Source organism: Labrus mixtus, chromosome 19 (assembly GCF_963584025.1).
Source record: "Labrus mixtus chromosome 19, fLabMix1.1, whole genome shotgun sequence".
NCBI classification, from domain to species: domain Eukaryota; kingdom Metazoa; phylum Chordata; class Actinopteri; order Labriformes; family Labridae; genus Labrus; species Labrus mixtus.
In genome coordinates this window covers 7,507,177-7,529,200 of record NC_083630.1, presented here as the reverse complement: position 1 = coordinate 7,529,200, position 22,024 = coordinate 7,507,177, and the positions used below count along the sequence as shown (strand labels likewise).

The following is a 22,024-nucleotide window of genomic DNA, read 5'->3' as shown; positions in this document are numbered from 1 at the left end:
CACAATAGACTCGATGCGTTTTAAAATAAACACAAAGACACATTGAAGTGTTCTAACGTTTATTGAATCAGTGTTATTCATATGAATCATTGTGCATCCACTGAGCAGAGGCCATACTGTGTCAAAAGAAATCCTAACAAAATAACTCGTATTTACATTTATATTAACAAAGAAATATTTATACATTTGAAACACCCTCTTCTAAGCGGTTCATATTGCTTTTGTGTTATATGATTATACACTTTTCTTTAATAATAAAGTCAATTAGAAGTTTGCATCTCATGCAGCTTGTAGTGGTTGTAGTCTCAGCATCACTAGAAGCCAGTCCATCAAGTCAAATGTGAAATAGTTATCACAAGCAACAATGGAAACCGTGTAAAAGCTAAAACTGTTCATCTGTAAAGACAAAGCATGTCCCTAAAAGAATGGAAGACTTCAGGAAACTTTGGGTTTTTATCAGTCAGGTGCAGTCCCGTGCATTTCCCCTGACACCTGAAAGACAGGACAACATCATTTGCATTATCAATCATTCAATCTTTATACATTGCACCAATTCATCTCAAGAAACTTTACAAAACGAGCAGGTCTGGACCGTACTCTTTGATATATTAGTAACAAAGACACAACGTTAATCCATGATGAGAACAGCAATTAGCAATATTACGCAAAGCTACAGTGGCAAAGAGACAATGACTTTTAAGAGGCAGAAACCTCGAGCAGAACCAGACTCATGCTGAACAGACATCTACCTAACCTGTGTTGGGCTTAGAAAGTGGGATAGAGGGAGATTCAGGAAGAGACGGAGCGAGACAAACACAGCAACAACACCTCCAATAAACAACAATGGATACAAGTGATATTTAGTTACAATGGGAGTAATAATGGTAAAAGTATGTGTAGTAGTAGCAGTAATAAAAAAGTATGATAATAGGCCGATCATGCTAATATGAACATTAGCAACTTTAATGGCCATGACATGCGGAGTACTGATCATGTTAATTATATCAGTTGAAGTTCTCATTCATAGTAATGTTAATAGACATAAAGGCTGTGTAATAATAATGTAAGGCTGTTATTTATTAGACTTAGTGAAAGATAAATCGACGACTGGTCAAACACAACAGTCAATGTATGTGGTCTTTTTTAAAGTGTTTGTTATTCTAAGCAGGATATGTGATGATCAGCTTTAGCAAAAGAAAAACCTGAGTGGTGTTGGGATTGCTTTTTCCCTACCTGTTCCAGTCAGACCCCTCAGGTGCATATTTTGCATGGAAATCAAATGTGCTTACCATCTCTCATATCTATTGTATCAATCGGTATAGAGCTACTTCCAACCTTGCCTTTTGGTGAATTGTATATGACTCAGTGAACGATGATGGTTGATGCATTAAAAATAACAAGCCCCAAAGATAGCATGCTATGAACACTTGTTGCAAACTCACCTTTTATTCCAGTGAGTCTGTGTTCACAGAGTGACGCAAAGACTCCTTCAGCTGGAAAGCAGGACACACGACATTCAGTATTTAGAAAGTTTGGTTCATGAACATTATATATTCATGTGAATTTTATAGTATATTGTTTGATTGTATTATTCATGTGATATATATGCAATGGCATGTAGAGTCATACAAACTAAGGGGTATAATTTCCAATGCTTATTCTCTGTTTACTATAGACATCACTTTCCTCACAGAGTAGATGAGACAGCCTCATCACTGCCTGGATTATGTTCGTTAAATAGTTGAAATTCTAGTTCCCCTCTAATTCCTTTGTCCTGTCTTGTTTCCTTACAGAGAGAAATGTGATAATCTGACCTTCTGTAGGAAGCTCAATATGTCCACCTTGTCCGCCTTAGTGGGAGAACAGCTCAGGCCCTCCCTGATACTTTCAGATCCAGGAGGTGACTGCCTGTGAGAATCCACACTCCAGGAGGAGACATCCATTGAAGGCATCCAGGGCATTAGACAGCACTGAGTGGCTACTGTCCTGTTGGAGGCAGGGCACGGTGATGGGGACACCTTTCCAGGTACAGAGACTCTGAGTTGAGTGCAGAGCAGAGACTGCTCATCCAACAGTCTGTGCATCTTCTGTTCAGAAACACAGAAACATAATTACATAAAAAACATGATTAAAAAACAAATCTACTTGTACAGGACAGATGATCTGATTATAGAACAGATACCATCCTGTCAAAGAAGGAACTACTCATCATGAATTATATTTACACACTCTTGTTTGAGGATTTTTTAATCGGTCCGATGTCTGTGAGTAGCATGGAAAATAAATAAAAAAGACATTTCAAATCAGTCATGAAGTTAAAATGTCATTCACATGATCAGACCTGAAGGCGGTGAGACTGGTAGGTTGACCATCAGATCAAATGGTGGCTTATTGTTTAGTTTAACGTCAGCTGTTAAATGTCAGTGGCTTGATGGCTTGTGGTTTTCACTCCGCATGCATTTTCTATCGGGGCGTTTATCAATGCAAATTCAAAAACTGTCAAGCAATAAAACTGCATTTCATGATCAAACTCATATTAGCATAAATGGACTTGGCTCTAGGCGTGAAAATCATGATTCATTTTTGTATTTTCTTCTTAATGCTTTATGCCAGTGATTATTAAAATATAAAATCACAAGGCTTAAATAGTCACGTCAGGTTAATGGGAGAAATTACATTTCCACTCTGACACCAACTTCTTCACATCGGGCTTGACAGCTGTCAGACATACTGTATGTGCAAGCGTGTTTTAAAGTCCGGCCCCCACACTGTTTGTCATGAAAAGATAGCCTTTGTAAAATGAAGTTGCTGACCTCTGCTTTATGCAATAACACATTTAATAGAAAACTCAGATAGTTGCTCAAAGGGCCAATTACTGAATTACAAGAATAATGATGCATCATCTGATAATAAGCATAATCAGTTATCAAAAATGTTTTATGTTGATGGGCCTTCAGCTTCTATTCACTCATCTTTTATATTAGCTCTATTCCCCCAGCAGACAAGTGTGACTGAGTGTGTTACCATTTTCAAGCTGTCGTCATAGTGATGGGCCAGTTCATTCAGATGCATCTCCAATTCTCCTGCCTCTTTTTTCACTGCTTGCCTCAGCTCCTCTATGTCTCGAACCTTCTCCCTACACACACACACACACACACACACACACACACACACACACACACACACACACACACACACACACACACACACACACACACACACACACAGGTGAATTCATAAACTATGACTTGAGGATTTTTTTAAACAACACATATATTCATAACATGTTTTTTTTTTCATCTTACATTACTTTATTGTTTCTCCTTCCAAACAAATATCACTCATTATATTCTTTAGGGCTAGTGTTATTATTTAGTGTCTAATAAGAGACAGCTGAGTTGAAAAAAGAGAGAGGGGAGACCATATTTGAAACAAATTTTAAAAACCACAGAGTTTACTTTAGGCGCTTGCGTTGGGACAGTTTTAAACAAAGAGAGTTGTCTATTTGAATTTTGAGGAAAGACACGTGTAGCGTGCTCCTGCATCTTTTTCTGTATCTGTGACGTCTCAGTTTACATGTCGGGGTCACACATCTTCATACACTGAAGCCACATATGAACCAAACAGGACTTCATGAACCTGAGGGAGTACCTGTCCTGATCAGAGAGGTCTCTGTAAACTGCTGCCTGGTCTTCAGACAGCTGCTCCTCCATGCTGCACAGCACATAGCGAAACTGCTGCAGACTCAGCATCATCTCCTCCAACTCATCCAGAGAGTACTATTGCGAAGAAGAACATCCAGATAATGGGAAATATAAAACAGAATCATGGAGACATTCCAGGCTAAGATACAATAGATGACAACGTCTGTATCCAGAAAGACATCACAAGATCAAAATCTAGACCTGAACTGTGAAGACAGTTTGAAAAGCTTTTTATTGAACAATTAATATTATTTCAAATTGTTTGCTATTTACTTCATACTGTGAAGAATTAAAAGAATGATTAATATGGTCATTATATGAGGCTTTTGAAGAAATGTTTAAATGAAAATGTATTTTTATGTGAAACATTTTATAAAACTGAGGAGGCACACTGGAAACATTTCAGTGGAACAAAGGTAAATTAAGCTTTTATATTCTCAGTTTTAAAATACATTCACAACACAGTTCATTTAGGTGTCATTTATGAATAGTACTGAATAAAATTGAATGAAAGAGAGACAAAAACAAGATTGAAGGATAGAAGAATAGAGAAAGACCTCCACGAGCTCTGCATGCCAATGAGGCATTTATATGTTAATATGGTGCTGGCTTTGAAAAGGCTGCTATCTCAAGAACTATGGTAACATGACAACAAATATTCTGTTTTTTACAAAGTGCAAATATCGTGTCTCATCGGACATACAGGGATTGATAAACAGCTCACTGCTGATAGTAACTGTTTCTGAAATGGTTCAATACAAAGACAAGTTTCCATTACTCAAATCATACAGATGGACTTGTTTTCTTAGTCACATTATGGTTTTTTTGGTGGGGGGGTTAAAATTAAACTTCTATGATGCTAAAAAAAAAGGTCCAGCTTCTGAACATTTCTAACAGATTTCAAGATCGATTTTAGGTAAACAAATTGTTTGTTTAAGCAATCTAAGGGAGTTCACAGTCATATCCCAAGTTATAGCCTTCAGTATATTGGCAGGTTCTCAAGAAAAGTCTTTTTATAGCTCAGAAGCTGAAACTGCTCTTTGTTGGGGGTATATACTGGGAAACATGTGCTTCGGCAAATCATAAGCTGTTCTCAAATATGCACACAACATGGACATTAATTAGCCTAATCGATGCGACCGTTCGTCATAACAATCATTTTAAACAATGTTGGTAAAGGGTTCCCATTGGTCCAATGTAGAGGTTGAGTGTTTTCTCAATATTTGCAAATTATTATTCATTCAGAGTTACCTGGATAAAACCCATAACAACTCAGAGGTCTAGTAAAAGTCAAAATCCGCAACTGTATTAGGACGTAATGACGTATGTACAAGAGGTAACCATGCTCAGGCCCAGTTGGGGCTGGAGCTATGTGAGTGCTGGCCAGCAGGGGACTGGGGAGGGGCACGGTACAGGGCAACCAGGCCTAGTGTGAATGTGCTCTAAGAGGTAAAATTAAGACTTTTCTGATGAAAGAGAGAGAGAGCTCCTACTCTTTCAGACTAAAGCCCAGAAGTTGTTTAGAGACTCATCCCAGCAAACTGACTCCTGATCAAACCTCTGTAGAGGCACCAGAGCGGCTAGTCAGACATTGACCTGGGTTTGCCACTGGAGAAGGTCATTTATTATGTACTCAATAGAAAACTATTTTCAGCTTTAAAACAAATGACATCAGCAAGTAGGTGATCTACCAATGATAGGGAGGTGGGGAATTAAAGAGTTAAATTGCTTAAATGTTCAGTAAAAGCTGCTCACCTAGCCATCAGGCAAAAAATAAACCTAGGCAAGCTGGTCAAAGTTTAGAGCTGGTAGTTGCAAGATGTTTCATGTAAACATCAAAGAACTAAAAAATAATTTCTCTCTCCCTCTATACCATGTATGTAGGAATATAAAATGCTTGGAACCCTGTTGGGAAGCTGAGAATAAAGATGGAGTAAAAAGGCTATGGATTATATTTTTGTCCCATACATTCTTCAGTATCAGTAGTGGCTTAGAAATAAAATGTTAGCCAGTTTAAATCCTTATTTTAAGATTATGTCTTACACAATACACAAAAATAATATATCATATAATAATAAAGTTTATCATTTTGATACCAGTCATCCCTGTGGAGACACTGGTACGGCTGTCTGTAAAAATGTTGGTGGAGTTTTGGTGCATGGAAAAACCATGTAATGTCTGCCAAAAAAAAGAAAGACCAAATTATAGTTTTGACTTAAACTTTAATTTTTTTCAGTTGAAAGTGAAAGCCAAAGTACCTGTGACTGATCCATAACTGTGTATGATTGAACACAGAAAGTGAAATAACTATAGAGTATAGAGAAAGGCGGTGTTACTTACAGGAATGTTTCCCACAGTGTGTTGCTTGTTGTAATCGCAGGTACCCTGATGGTCACAGGAGAAGCAGCATGCCATGGTGGCTGTGTGATTGCCCTCCCAAAGGTTCTTCTCATCCTCATATCCATTCCTCTCCACCTCTTCTTCCTCATCAGACCACAAACCTTTGTCTAAAGAGACCGACACAGTACTGTTTTCTCTAGCCATTCCAGGGAAACAGTCGTACGACTGCCCGTCATAAGATAGCAGAGGCAGAGACGGAGATGAAGAGAAGATCAGTGTAGGCCTTTGTATAGTTTCTGACACACCTGCTGCATTCTGGATATTGTCAGGAGCCCCATGTGATAACATCTTGGAGAGATTGTTTTTTTGAATCTGCCAGTCTGTCCATGACTGAACAGCACGGAAAGGGGTGGAGGTGTCTAAAGGGACAACAGTAGGGAGAAGGGTGCTGCATTTTGAATCAGTCATGAAGGGAACATCCTTCCTGTGGATGATATGAGAGGAAGGAGATGAAGACATCTGGACAGAAACAGAGCGGCTCAACGGCTTTGGTTCTGGGTTTGCTGGGGCGGTGTACATTGTTGACGATGACATCAACGAAGACATCACTTTGCCTGTGGCTAATAATGAATCTAGAATAGCTGCTCCTCTAGTCAATAGAGAATTCCCAGGAGATCCATCTGAGGCTTCAAAGCTGCCTGATTCTTCAAGAAGAGAGCTTTGATTAGAAATCTGAATAGGTTCTGCCCAATAGACTTGCCTTTCATTATCAAGCTGTTGAAAATAGGCATCCAAATCTCCACTTTCACCGTCTGAGCCATCCACTGAGGTTTGAAATGCCACGTCTAAGCTCTCAATCTCGAATAAGCTTTTTGGTTGTATTTCATTTCTTGTGTTTGTCTCTGGGACTTCTCCATGGAAACGTAAGGAAGTTCTTGGTGATTCACTTTCTGTGCCATTAATGTCTATTTGATAGAATTGTCTCAGCTCTTCTGGTTTTTTTTCAGTTGAAAGCTCACCATGCAAACTACCGGACAGGACCTGTGGGTCTCCTTCTTCTTCCTTATCGACTAATCTGGAACCTTCTGACAAACCAGCAGAGCTCTCTGTATGTGAGATGTAAACAACAGTTTCTGGAGTCTGCACAGTGTCAGAGTGTCTGTCATCCCCTCTCTCGTCCCTTTCATTCCTCAGAAGGGTATCCTCTAAGTCCAACGAGAGGTAATCCATCTTTGCAGGAATAACATCTTGGGCAGGACATGCCACAGCAATGTGCCCGTCGTCATCAAAACAATGTTGTCCTTCTTGTTGGTAGATGGTCTGCTCTGTAGAGTCGGCCATTCCTCCAATAGTTGGATCTATAAGACTCACCTCAAAGTGTGGTTTTGATGACAAGGTAGACTCACAAATTGGAACGGATGGGTCAGGAGTAAGGCTTGGCTGCTGGTTGAACTCCTCAAACCTAGAGGAGTCCAGAAAGAGATCAGGTGGATATAAAGGTCTGTCCTGGTCCGACTGAAAGATGTGACAAGACGGTGCTTCCTCTTCTTTTGTTTGTGTATAACTAGGTGGATCACAGGGTCCTTTTTCCCAGGAGTCTCGGAGAAGAGTGTCATTTTGATTGTTTTCTGGACTCTGTGAGGAGGACGCTTCAGAGGATGCCCAGTGAATCTCAGAGGGGGCAGAGGAAGGTAGAAAAGGGTCAGAGGGAAGCTGGGATGATGAGCCATCAGAAGCAGAGAGAGAGTTTTGATGAAAATACTCCTCAGTCTGTCTGGACTGTGCGTCACCTGGACCCCCAGAGGAGGAATTTATGGAATTAAACACAAAATCTAAATTTGGAGAGTAAGTAGAAGAGACAGGAGGTGTAACACTAGAGCATGCTGTGGGATCAGAGTCATGATAAAGAATAGAGAGGCTGGGGGATGGACTATCTTTTTCCTCCATTTTAATCTCCTCTGATTCATTAACTATTGAATCAGCCTTCATGGGAGAAGAGCTAGAGGGGACGGGTGTGAAAGAGGCAGGGGGAGGAGTTTCAGATTGGTCATTTGTATCCTGTAACTCTGGTGAGGAAAAACAAGGGGAAAGGTATTCATACTCTGACGCAGCCAACGAAGCAGGTGGACACTGAGTCTGATCTGGTGGGGTCAAAGTGTCTGAATTGTCCAGGTCAGATTTAGGGTCACACAACAAGGCAGGAGACTGGGAAGGGCCAGAGATGAATGATTGCTCTGGTGAAAAAGATGTCAGAGATGAAGGTAGCAGGGAGGTTGGAGAGGATTGAGGGGAAGAAGGAGTGCGTGGCCTCTCACTGCTGCTGTCAGTGCTTCCTCCTGAAAGGCACGACAGAGCCTGCAAACAAAAGGACAATTCAAACAGTTAAAACAGCCAGACTCAAGAAGATTCACTGTTCAGTTATTAACTGACCTAGACAATTCTGTTTGTACTTTAAAGGGGTAAAGTTATTAAACACTGCACGTATGTAAAATTGGGGGTGTAAGAGAAGTATGATTAGCTATAAAGAACCTTGATGAGATCAGGTGCTGGAGACTCCTGCAGAGATTGAGAGGGGATGAAAGGCTCCTCCAAGAAACCACTGCTGTCTGACTGGCAGCTGTTGGTACGTACAACACATCGCACTGCTCACACAAGGGAGCGCAGGAGGGGGAAAAAAACAGGAATTACTACAATTAAAATCAAGCAATAGAACAGTATTTGATCTTAATTGAGCTTAGAGTATACAGGTGACATCTTTGTAAGGCCAGAGCAGTTATACTTAAGATCTAAGGGGATAAGCTTCAGACAAAGACTGGAAACAGAGAAAGTACTGGCCTCATCTGGGATCACTACTCAAGAAGGTGTACTGAACAGAAGAACCTAATGTCAACACTGTTGTATTTTCTGCTTGTTTATATGTTTTATACTGCGCCTAAGACAGAGACTGTTAGTAATGTGTTTTTTAAATTATCGTTATGTCACAAAGACTGACGCAATCGAGAGTTCATAATTGGTGAAACTTCCCTTTAACATCACGCCCTGACAGGAAACTGTGACATGTAATGATGCTGATATGAAAATGACCAAAGCCTCTGGTGACTTTGCATTTCTGCATCATGGTAGATTGTTCCACAATGTTAAAACAGTATTCAAATGATATATGGCTACATAAATTGCAATGGCTCATAAATTGCAGATCTAAAAGCAGCTCTCAAAAGTCATACAAAATCGCTTCCATTCAACACTCAGGAATAGAGTTTGGTAATGGAAATGTTTTACTTTAAAGTGATTAAAGAGCAAGAGAGAGAGAGCGAGAGAGAGAGTGGAAATGTGAAAACTCCATTAAATAATGATATGGTTTATAACCCACCTAAATGTTCTGCTCCTCCAGTGAAGATCCCTGTAATACTTTCATCAAAACTATGGATCTGAAATGAAATAAAAAATGAGACAACATTGAGAAACTTCTGCAGGGAAGTGGAAGTTAATTTGACTAAAACATGAAAACATTACAACCAACACTACATCATGAAATTATCTTTAGGTCCTGACAGAAATTAATAACTCGTGCTCTGAAAGCAGTTGTAAGAATGTAAAACTTCGACCAATGTCTGCTAAGAGGTACGAATCTGATGAACCAAACCAATCTCGTTCTCTACCCATGGCGTGCACTAGTCCACACTCAAAGCACTGATGACGGAGTTTATACTGTGAGTTTACCGTTGACCGTTGTGAGTAGTAAAATAGTCCAGTTTTTGCAAGCGATGAGCTGAGGTCCGCTTCTGGGGCAACCAGAGCTCGTGAATGTCAATGAGGGGCGTGGCTTTTGAGGGAGCACCGAAGGGAGGGGGTAGGTGTCGGCCGAGCACTGAGGTAATGCTACTTTCCAAATCATCCTAGTTTTGGAAAATTACCAACCCTGCCTTTACATCTGTAGGGTGTTCTCATATAAGTAATTGATCCCTGCATGTTCATGGGCATCATGTCTTACCAGAGGCGTGTCCAGACTATTTTGACTGGGGTAGCCCAACTTGGGCACTAACTTCATCAGGGGGGTGCATGAAGTTTGCATTGATTGCATGTTTACATTTTAATATTATGAATTTCATATACCCTTATCTCTACGAACCGTATCTACTTTTAAGAAAAGCAAGAGAATAGCAACATATCAATCTTCTTATCTTAACTCTATAAGGACTCAAAAGAAGATGTCCAAAGTCACAATTCAAAGTACTGCTGTTGTGATGTTTCTGTTACAAAAACAAACAACACAAGTTAGACATGAGTGTGCATGAGTTTGCATGCAATTTATGCACTTGTTCCTTTCCTTCACAACTGTCTTGTGAAATATATGTTCAAAGTATTAGTTTACTATTTAAAATACCAACAAAAGACAGTATGCTACTTTGAGATGTAAAGAAAACTTAGCAGTCTGTTGCAACACAGCCAAAATAGTGGATTTTCCCTTAAGTCCCGCCTCAGACAAAGTAAACAGCCTATCATAGTTTAAGACTTTGAGGTGGCACCTTAGATGGCCAATCAGATTTCCGGGGGGGCTGCCACTCCTCTTGACACGCCCCTGTGTCCTACAGACAAACCACTCTGCCTAAATAGTGTTGCCTTTGATGAACTTGAGCAGAAGACGTTAGACTTACCTCTTCCATTTCAAACGATTCCCTGACCTGACCTGGGCTCTTCTTCCTCTGTAAAAAAGGATTTCCTGTCAAGGGGCGACCTTCCTTCAGGGACCTAAAGGCTCCATCTTGAGCTATCAAAGCAGCCACTTGAGGGTGGGACTGAGCATCTGGACCAGTCCCTTGCTCCTCTGCAAGAGGACTCATTGTCTCTAGAAATCCAGTTTTGACTCTTTTTAAGGGGATCCTGTTATCCCCCAGACTTGATGGAGGATAATGTGACTCAGGTGCTGCAAGAGGAGAGGTAACATGTGAGGTGGTAAGGTCCTGGGTTTTTTTGTTCTTGATATGACTGAGTGTCTTCTTTGATGCTTGTCTAAATATTAGGCCTATGCGCCTCCTTCTCTCCCGGGCCTCAGGAGGCAGGTCTTTTTCCTGTGATGCTCTCAGAGAAGAGGAGGACCCCACCAAAGATGAGAAGGCTGTGGTTACCTGCTGGAGAACCTCGAGCTGTCTAAAGCGATCTAACGGGGACAGAGGAAAATAAAAGACAGGGTTAACAGGTCCATTTGTGCTGTAATGAAACAGCATTCATTTGACCTGACATCTTTTAAACCAATTTGCCTACAATACCTAATGTCATCTACAGAATGTAAAACTGTGTTAGCACTGCCACAGCTAAGCACCACTTCTTTTTCCATCCATTGCTCATTATTCTAATGTGGAGAAATCATTTCTCCGACGTACAGTGATATTTTGTGTTTCATCGTACTGTGAGTCAACAGTTGGGGGTTGGCCCTATCATGTTTCAAATAATCCAAAGGGCAGGTCTAGACCAGACTCTTTGTTATATTATTTACAAAGACCCAGTAGTGATCCATCATCAACACAGCACTAAGCAACATTTAGCAACAGCCTTTTTCGCAATGGCAGCACCATAAATAATAACTAGGTTGCACAAAGACCAGACCTCAAATACTTCCGGCACCTTTGGGATGAACAGACATGCCTAATGTGAGCCAGATCTTATCAACTGAATTCAGTGATGAACACCTAAAAAAATGCTCTTGTAGCTGATTTGGTAGCGAAGCCCTCTACCCAGATTCTAGTTTGTATGTTTTGAACAAAAGGAATTGCATGATACCCGTGTTTTTAATAAACAAATTCCTCGAATTGGGCTGCACGTTGGTGCATTAGTTAGCCTCACAGCTATGAGGTTCCTGGTTCAAGTCGGATAGGGCCTCTCTGTGTGGAGTTTGCATGTTCTCCCCTTGCAGGTGTGGGTTCTCTCCGAGGACTCCGGCTTCCTCCCACAGTCACAAGACATAACAACCCCGAACAGGAAAGGCAGTATAGAAAATGGATGGATGGATATTCCTCAAATGTAAATATTTATCTGATTTGCTTGTAGGTTAGACTTACTGCTGACATCTGGATTTTCCAAGTCCAGTCGATTCTTCTGGGCCTCCAGAAACACCTGGAGGTTTATTCCTCTTGCCTGAGACTGATAATTAATGAATCGAGCTGGGATGCGTCCGGAGAGGTCAGGTTCATCGCAGCCAAAGCCCAGGTCCAAGAGAACCTCCTCTGGGTCGTCATTCCACAGGTTGAGTATGTCCATCACACTGCGAACAAGAGAATCAATGGAGAATTGTACGCAATTAAGAGGGAAGCGTGTCATTATTGAACACAAATTAACTACTGGGTTAAATAACGCTAACCCATCTGAGGTATTTGTGCTTTTGTGAATGTAAGAGCGAGTCGGTGAGTGAGAGAAACGGTTAAAGAGACAGAGAGAGAGAGAGAGAGAGAGAGAGAGAGAAGGTGGGGAGCGTGTCTAACCTCAGTGGTCCGGAGTAATCTGAAAGTGTTGAGTTAAAACTGTTCCACCTGCTGATAGCGGGACTCGACCTGGTCCACCTTTACAGTTTTGATAGACAACGAGATGTTCAGGACTTTAGTCACACACGTTTAGATAGTTAAACAAAGTAGGAGTAATTACATCGCATCTTAAAATAGAACGTTCTTCAATCAGGAAACTTTGCTTCCTATCGACCTCCATCTGACACTCCCTCCTGTTAAGGTGAATGTCCTCGAGAAAGCCGTGGCCAATCAGTTATGTGACTTTCTTCATGACACTTTATTTTACGTCCATCAAAGTAAAGAGACAGCGCTGGTAAAATATGCAAATGATCTCATTGCCTCCAGCAGAGAACTTGAATCCTATTTATTCAACTTAGTTTGCACACATTTATGATTAGTACTCAATGTTTGCCCAAGTTAGTCACAGAGATATACAAAGTTTGGTGCTTGGTCTGATTCCATTCATCATAAAGATGCCCACTGTTGCAATATCATCAGGAGGCATTCTATGAATTTTCATTTTTATATGGATAATAACGAACTTTAAACTTACAAGTAAAGCTAGATAAAACCAATCATTATCTAAACTAGAAGCATAGCTTAAGGAATAGAGTCCAGGATTACTATTTTCTGCGTCATTTAGCTTGGTGCTAACATCTAAGAGAGGGTACGTTCAAATAGTCCTTTTTACTGAGGAAGGTTCAGAACCAGGTGAAACGACCCCAAAGTGTTCAAGGGTCAGCCACCATAAGAGATGTTGGAATTCACTGAAATAAGTGGTTCCCAAAGTGGGGGTCACGAGGCCACCAAGAGGCCACAAAATGCCTTCCAAAAACACACATAAAAAAATCAAATAATCAAAAAATATATATATTTCTCATTATTATAATATATACACACAAAGGTATTTCAGTTTTGAATAAAATGATATCATTAAGTGACATGAAAATGAAACAATTGTGTAAAAAAATACTCTAAATGTAAGTTTGCACATGACAACATCATGGAAGTGTCTTGTATTCAGCTTCTTGCCTTTTTTACAATAAATAACTAAAGTTACTTAAATTTAGATGACCATGTTTGGACAAATCGGGTTGTGCTTTAAGGTTCAAAGTCTATAGTCAGAGAAACTTTAACTCCCTAATTGGTGTATCTCTCTTCATGCAAAGCAACAAATATGCTATGCAATATATTTTTTTAAACTTTAAGACTTCATTTTAAAGTATATTAATATAAATCCTAAGACTAACTGTATTTAACAGCTGTTGTTTACTCACATTTTGCCTCCTGTCTTTGTAGACTGGGACCATGTCTAGCCTGCTCTCCTCGGTCCTTTATACATATACCCCCTGTTCTTAGCTGGTTCATATTTTCTGCTCAGCTGTCAAACATTGTAATAACTACCCTTTGATCCTTTCGCTTTCTATGCAAACTGAGCCACATGCCCTGCAGATGGAGGAGGAGAGGCTTATTTGCCAGGTAAATGTGTCCTGTAGTTCCACGTCTAACGATCAGTTAAGGTATAAAAGCTGTTATCGCAGCCCTCGACTGTCAGTCACAGAGACACGGCAGCAGACGACATTTTAAAAATCCAACAGAACCTTTGAACCTCTAAGAAAACATCAGACACTGAACATGAGTACAATGTTCTTAAAACTCTTTCTGTAAAGTTCTTAACTTAAGTACATTATAGGACGAGATATTTTAATATTTCTTTATCATTCTGCCTTTTTGCATACAGTGGTCCTCATGCTTTCATAACTAGAGGAGAGAGAGCGCCGTAATGACAGCTCATGTCTGCTTCTAGTGAAAGTTATGTAAGGTGCTTTACATACGCTCTCTCTCAAACACACACACACAGACACACACACACACACACACACACACACACACACACACAGGGCACATGTCATAATATTGCATGATTAAGAAACAGTTCACAAACATTACGTTAAGGGAAGCTAACAATGAAAATGTGCAAATTGGTTCACAGAGTTGTGATCACAGGCTACAATTCTAAAAAACAGGCCCTGTCCAATTGTCTCGTTTTTTTCTGTCTTTTAAGATCGAGCGAAAGGCTTCAAGTGCATACAGTAGATATTACACAGAGATCAGGGATAATGTCGTTTATTTAATCTTCAGTTTGTTTAATTTAGGTAGGCTCTAGGTTGGTTATGGTTCAAATAGTTTCCCAGGCCTCTCAAACATTGCAGGATTTTTTTGTCAGAATAAAAATGTTAAAAAATCAAGTTAAATATCACAGTCTAAAACTGGTGTCAAAAAGTACCTGATTTTTTTCCTGTCAGAAATAACAGTCCCTCAACTGTAGTGAACTACTGTGATAGAGGTCAACCCTCACTCTACACTTTTGGCTGTGTGGCTCTGTACCTCTGACAAGGAGATAAAAGCGAGGATGCATCCTTACCGAAGAAATTCCTGCACCGTCCTCACCCCCTGGTTACCATATAAAGACGCTGTAAGGGAGAAAAGTCTTGTTATCTGGACTAGAAAGCAATCTTTGCATGTTGAGCAGAGTGGGGAACATCAGGACAGGAGGAATGCAGAACAGAAGAAAAAAAAAGTCCAAAGTCAGTACATCCTGTACAGGTCTGGTGTCAGGGCTCCTCAAGCTATATTAGGAAAGTGTTTCTCTCCCTCACCCTCCCTCACTCTCTTCTCTTTCCCTTCATAGGGTGTTTGGGTTTTGGCAGTCCCCTCTACCTCCCAGACTGGGACTATTTTGACACTGGGATGGCTTAAGGAGTCTTTCTCAGTCTGCACTGCCGTAGTGTTTTGTTTTTTTAATTCAAACTTTTTAAAATCTTCTTACATCCAGTTATATTCTCTTCTTATTTGTATGCTTTTCCTTTAAAGTCAGAAAGAAACGAGCAACACACTTATCATGTGCTTGTCCTTAGAGCTCTGAACTTTTGATGTCAAGTCATGCCGAGCAAACACAGATGCAAAGGTACAGGGACACGGGAGGATACAAAGGGAGAAACCTTTTTAAAATGGTTTAGATAATGCTGGAATTTGATGGAGGAGGTTTATACTGAGAGTCCTACTTCATTCGTCAACAGGTGACCTTTCTGTATCATGGATGTTTTTGGTTACATGTCTTACTTTAAGATCCCCTCCAGAAATATTTTAAAACATTTAGAAAAATGTGGGTATGTAATTTGTAAAAATTGTATTTTCGGCTTGTTCAATAAAAAAATCCAGAAGCTGTGAATATGCCAGTATTGTTATTTTAAACGTTTTAACAGCTTGAAACAAAATGTCTTTTAGTGAACTGGCTCTACATCCCCCATATGACCTCGTGGTTCAAAAGTCCAAAACACTCAACCTCCTGATGAAAGTAAAACAGCTTTCTAATGTTTCAAATCTTTATTTATCACATTTTTGAATTTGTTCTCCCACAATATATTGGTTTCAGCCTATATCTTAATATTTTAGGCATATTGTTTCATTAGTCTCAGACCTCCATATCATTGTATTATTCCTTGAAGTCTTGTGGTCTAATATTTGAAACTCTCCTGCCCTGTGCATGCTGAGGCCATGTGATGTGCTCCACCACACCGTTTGGCTTCCTCCTCTGCATAAATACACAAGAGATTCTGGACACGCTCTTTCTCTCTGCTTGTATTGTGAGACACAAACTGATCGATAAATCACGGCCTTGTGCTCCCGAATTGTAGAGTCTGTTTTTCAGAGTGTGCCTGTAAAGATTTCCAGCTCAGAATGGCACCGTAAATGTCCAGGCTCAGAGACGCTGTTTACCTTCTACACCCAGGGCCAGGTCATCGTCACAGCTGGTGTTCCTCCTCACGAGCTCTGCAAAGGACACAGGACACATCCATACGAGAACCATTAAGGACCATGATTGACAGCAACAAGTCGTGTTTGCAGACGGGCTCAAATCTGATGGTGTTATGATGGTTGATGGATTAATAGAACTTTAGAGTAAACTGGAAAGTACACAGCTTTTAGTCCACCAGCACTGAGGGACATGGAGTCTGACAGTGACCTTTCATTCTGATATTCAGAACCTTTTCTTGTACAGTATGTTCTGCAGCTGCACTCACAAAGTATTCTTAGCATGCTGTTTGTATATAATTGGGAACGTTGATCCTCTTGCCCTTCTGTCGCTGTTTTTAAAGCATCTGCCGGTGGTCTCTCAGTCACTCAGTCCAAAATCCTGTATCCTCCTCTGCACACCCTTTTTCTTGCACATTTAGTATTACGGTATTATGTCTATCAAGTTCAGACATTGGAACACAGTCTATGAGTTTCTCAAGCTTCTGGTGCTGCTTTCTGTCATACAGGACGGATTATAATCAGATAGGAGATCATTTACAGTGGGAGATCCGAGATGTGGGAAATTAACTAATTAACTAATCCTATGAAGGTACCTGAAAGTTCAGGTGCTGTAGGATTAAGTAGACAGTCATGTTGACTTTATTTTCTGGAGGCATTTTGGTTTGGTGGGCAAACTGCAAGTTGCAAAAGATTGCGTTTGTTTAATATGTTTGGTGGCAAAGCACGAGCCAGTGAAAGACTTCAGAGATCAGGATGAGGTGTCTTTAGTCTTTACTTGTGGTTTAGACTTAACCCTTCAATTTGATTTGTACATTAGATTTTTTAATGATTAAGTAGCTTTTCCTGTTGCTTCTTATTTCCAAGCTGCTTTATATATATTTTTTCCACATAGTTAATTTACCAAATGATCATTCTACTTTGACTTTCAGGACACAGAATAGAAGTCACAGGCAATAAGTAGAGGCATTTGTTGCTCCCATTTTCTCTCTCTGCCATCTTTTTCTTCTTTATTTGCTTGCTTGCTCTCTCTAATCAAAATCACCTTTTCTCGCTGCAGTCATATAACAATCAGCTCACCCACTTATTCTCAAAAAGCCTCAGCATGATATTTTCATGACCGTACTGACAGGAGACATAACCTATCCAAGCCTCCTTTTTATTGGCATACCCAAAGTGAATACATCTCAGGAGAGGTAAAAACAGCACGGACTTTGAGCTCCATCTTTGGCTGATGTTTGGATTGCTGTTTGGCTTTGATGTTGGTCTAGTGTAGTTTTTATAAAGGCTTAGATTAAATGCTTCATTCAAACAAATCCCATGGATTAAATGGGTAGAATGAGATTTAAGGTCAGAGATGTTGAGGTAAGAAATGTGTTGCCAATCTCTGCTTGTCTGTTGCATTTTTAGCAGTTTAGTTTATTTGTTTTGGTTAAAGTTTTTTTTTTTCTCTTAAAACTGGGGCTGTAAGCTCGGACTGAGTAAAAGAGCATTAATGACAACACAGCAAGGGATTTTAAGAGGAAATAATGTACAAATGCACTAGCAAGTCATTATTTTCCAACAAGTGTTGGATGGTACTTTGTGTTTCCCATTTAGGTCAAATCCAGTCTGTGCCTATAGATAAAACTTCAGTGTACAGCTTCAATCTTGTGTTCCATGTGTTTCTGTAGTTAATTGTAAAAAAAAAAAAAAACAAGGTGATTGTGCTCTTGATAGATCACTTTTATTAATATATTTAAGCACAGGATTTTCTCCCTCCAGCAGCTGGAGGGAGAAAATCAGATGTACACCATTTGATTCAGATGTGACCCTACTTCACGTGCACTGAAGAGATGCTCCTTATTAGACAGAGTTGATTGTAAATATGTATGGCATCAGAGCCAAGTGCCTTGCTGTGGTCTGGTTGACTTTAATCTTAAAACACACAATAATTTATTCTTGGAAAGTCTAAAGCTCTATTTCTGCTACGAGTAAACTCAGCACAGTGGACAAAAAAAAACAGTCGTAGCCCGAGTGAAATAAACAGCCAGGCAGTGCTGCTCTACTCAAAGGTGAGGGGGAGGAGTGGGAAGAGGCTTAAAGAGCAATTTGCCGTTCCCATGGTTTTCTTAACCAACATTTGCATGCTGTTTGAATGGGCTGACCTCAGGGCGGGGTATATGAAGAGGTGTAGGTTAGATAATACACAACCTCAACAGCAACATGTGTAAATTCATTTAAGTGTGGCCTTTGAATTCACCTCTTTACAATCGGTAATCAGTCTTAATTAGTTATGGGAGAACATTTTGAAAAGTAAACACACGTCAAACAAAAGGTTATTGTACCAACAGATATGAAGAAATAACAACGTGAAGAGAAAATGGATCATAACATGTCAAGCAGAGCGTTATGCAACAGTGCTTGTCACCATGCTGCAGCTACTGTATGTCTGCATAGTTTCTCACTCACTAACACACACGCAGCCTAAGCATTCATTCTATACTCCACAGTTTCAGCAGGCAGACGTCTCGGGTAGTAAGAACTTGACTGGCATTTTGGCCTCATTCTACCACAGCCACTTAGAAGTTAACTCAGCTAAAGACGTGCTCAGAGCCAAACAGACTTTTTGTACTCACCCCAATCGGAATCACACAAGACAACGCAAGGTGGCTCAGAACAAAAGGAGATATCTCTCTACAGTTCAACAGAAAGAGAAGGATTTCCAATGATCCTACCTGAAGCTTTCCACAGTGTCTCTTGCTTTGCATCTTCCCTGCAAACACAGGTCACATCTTATTAGAAGGAGGGACAGAGTCCAGACAAGTGCACACACACACACACACACACACACACACACACACACCCAGCCACGTGCACTTACAGATACACACACATACACACAAGCACACACATAAAAGTGAACACACGCACCATTCAAACCTTTATCTATCTAGTCAATAAAGAAATATTATTATTATAAAAGTAATTCTTAAACCCTTTTTTTTAACTAGATGGTACCTTCTAACTTTAAATGCAAAAATGAATGTTTTCTCTCAAAGGCCAAACTGGCTTTGAACAGTTGTTATTCACTTTATTTATGAGCAAAGACAATAAAGGTCTTTAGTACATTTGATCATATCACCTTATTTAATGATACAACGTGGTCTCTAAACTCAACAGGCTATTTCAAAGCAACAATGTTGAACTTGTCCACCTTCAAATGGTTTTTAAGTCTTTATCTAGAAGCTAGTTAGCCCGTCTCTGTACTGTTTGATACAACAACTGAGGCTAGGTGATGGATGAGGATGGTGAAGGATGAAGCTAAGAAAACAAAGAGAGAGAGCGACCGAGCCAGAAGCCTAAGAGTAAATATTGGACATTGTCATTCGACATGGTGGTGTTCTGTTGAGATGTGCTGCCTTGTGAAAAAATGCAACCATAGCAAAAAAGAGGCTATCCGTATCCCCTATCAAATACTGCTCCCAGTATAGAGTCACTTTAAAACAGGACTACTCTACTGTAAGGAAAAAGGAAACATGTTTTAATACTCTATAGTAAAACCTTTATTTGTGATTTTAGAGGAAGCATTTCTCAATAGATGAAAAGCCCCTCTCCATGCTCGTCAACAAATGCATGTTGTCCTATGAAGGGGAGGTGTAACAGCACTGTATGTTTGATGACAGTAAAGATGCATTCAGAGACCTTAGCTGGGCACCAAAGCGCACCAAATTTCTACATATCGTCGAACACAGAAACTGTGGAGGCTACATAAGGCTAGTGGAGCAAGAGATAGCAGGGTTGTACTTTTGAACTGTTAGCATCAGACACCAGCAGGAGCTGTGTCCAGATGAACACAGGATATTTTGTTCATGAAGTTCTTTAAATCAAATGATGACGCTGCTGTATGTTGGTGCACGCACGCGCACACACACACACACACACACACACACACACACACACACACACACACACACACACACACACACACACACACACACACACACACACACACACAGCCCTTCAACACCCTCAACATGCAGTGTTACATTCTGTTGTTAGTTCCTGCTCATTTCTGTTTTGTTTAATCTTTGCCGTCTAAAGTGTTAACACTTCGTCTCCCACATAGCATTGCTCTTGTCATTTCTCTCACTTGTCCTCTACTGTTCTGCATCACTTAATTAAAAAAATATATATGTATGATTATGGACCCTGTGTTCCAAGTTGATACACTTAGATTAAAATAACTGACTGAACATTGTGCAGTAGCCTGTATTCCCATCCTGATACTCACTCAGCGACAGTGGTGGAGAGCCATTTCCTGATACTGTCCTTGCTTGGACTTCCTGCGGATGACATAATTATAATGAGACCACTGATGACAAGCAACCACTGATAACTAATACATGAAGTGAAGCAGGAAGAAGAGAGAGACACTGAACGCTGAACACCAACATCTCCTCTGACTCAACTGTAAGTTCAAGTTGGACTAAAACCCGAATCTTTGAAATCCGGAAAGAAGAAACAGGTTCCTCATGCATCATGGCATTAAGTTACAAAAACCTTGAGAGGAATCAAAATCTCTCTATGGCTGTAATCTTTGAGTGATGCTGAGTTTATAATGAACATGACAGATCAAACTTGTGAAATCGTGTCATTCTTAAATTTCAGTGAGTATCATGGCCTAATAAATAACACATCTTAAGCTTCCATACCATGAGTCTCTTGAGAGGATTCAGATACGTTCTTATGGCTCCAGTGAGCCCTGGATGCCACCAGATTGGCCCTCTTTGCCACAGCTTCTTCAGACGCCATTGAAAAAAAACCCTGCAGTGGTGGGAACCACTGAGATCCACAGAGAAGTCAACAGATGCAGAAAAGCACACCAGAATGAGTCAAAACAAATCCACAAAGCACTTACCAATGTAACTTCATTGGTTTTACATCGTCTGAGGCAGCAAGAGCTCAGCCTGTGTGATGCTGCAGCAGACAGAGATGAAATTCTTCTAGCGCAGTACTTCTTATTCAGCTCTCCTCACTTCTGTAAACAGGTCAAGAAATGGTAGCGCATGCAAATGACTTTGTTGAAAAGCCCTACAAGGAAATTCTGCTTCCTGGATGACTGGCATTACTTCCTGCTGCTCGTTTATCAGTTTCTGCATGAATCCTGTTTCTTTTTTTTTCCAGGAATTGTCGCCCGTGTTCCTGGACAAGAACTTTTCAATATAATATTCACAACACACATACTGTAAAAAGGTTGTTTATATTCTATGTGTTTTAATATCTGTCAGTCCATTCAAAGTCATTTGATAGCTCCCAGTACCTCATTAATGTCATGATTTGGTCTTATTTAGTTTTGTATTTCAGTATTTAGGTTTCCATGTTTTAATTTCTCCTGTTTATTAGTGTTGCTTGTTTCCCTTGTGTGTTTTTGTCCTAATGTTTCATAGTTTAGTCTTTAGTGTTTCGTGTGTTATTTTGTAACTTCGTACCCTAGTGTTTCTTTTTGTTCTAGTGTGTTTTTGTTACTTTCTTGAGTTCTCTATGTATCTTAGTGTTTCTTGATTTATGTTGTAGTTCTAGTCTCCAGTGTTTCTTGTCTTGTGTTCATTCCTTCCTCTGTGTGTTTCCCTCCAGTGTGGTTGCCCTCATTGTCTTCACCTGTGTCTTGTTAGTCTCACCTGTGTC

The 22,024-nt window shown here is 40.1% G+C and overlaps 1 protein-coding gene across 2 annotated transcripts; it reads right to left on the bottom strand.

Annotated features, from left to right (window-relative positions):
* Positions 1–42: 42 nt before the first annotated feature.
* itprid1 (ITPR interacting domain containing 1) lies at positions 43–21,471 on the bottom strand. Of its 2 annotated transcripts, XM_061064378.1 has the most exons (17): positions 21,258–21,471; positions 21,052–21,181; positions 20,631–20,682; positions 19,075–19,112; positions 16,322–16,375; positions 14,967–15,015; positions 12,521–12,598; positions 12,101–12,303; positions 10,700–11,202; positions 9,415–9,472; positions 8,574–8,686; positions 6,045–8,399; positions 3,652–3,779; positions 3,025–3,136; positions 1,815–2,087; positions 1,443–1,493; positions 43–492 (listed from the first exon to the last, which is right to left on the bottom strand). In XM_061064378.1, exons 2-16 carry the CDS (start codon positions 21,149–21,151, stop codon positions 1,446–1,448), a joined length of 4,164 nt encoding a protein of 1,387 aa, XP_060920361.1. In that variant the 5' UTR covers positions 21,152–21,181; positions 21,258–21,471; the 3' UTR covers positions 43–492; positions 1,443–1,445. The 2 variants fall into 2 exon arrangements, with proteins under 2 accessions (XP_060920361.1, XP_060920362.1); XM_061064379.1 differs by lacking the exons at positions 14,967–15,015; positions 16,322–16,375; positions 19,075–19,112; ... (1 more) ...; positions 21,052–21,181; positions 21,258–21,471 and adding an exon at positions 13,819–13,998.
* Between the last annotated feature and the right edge of the window lie 553 nt (positions 21,472–22,024).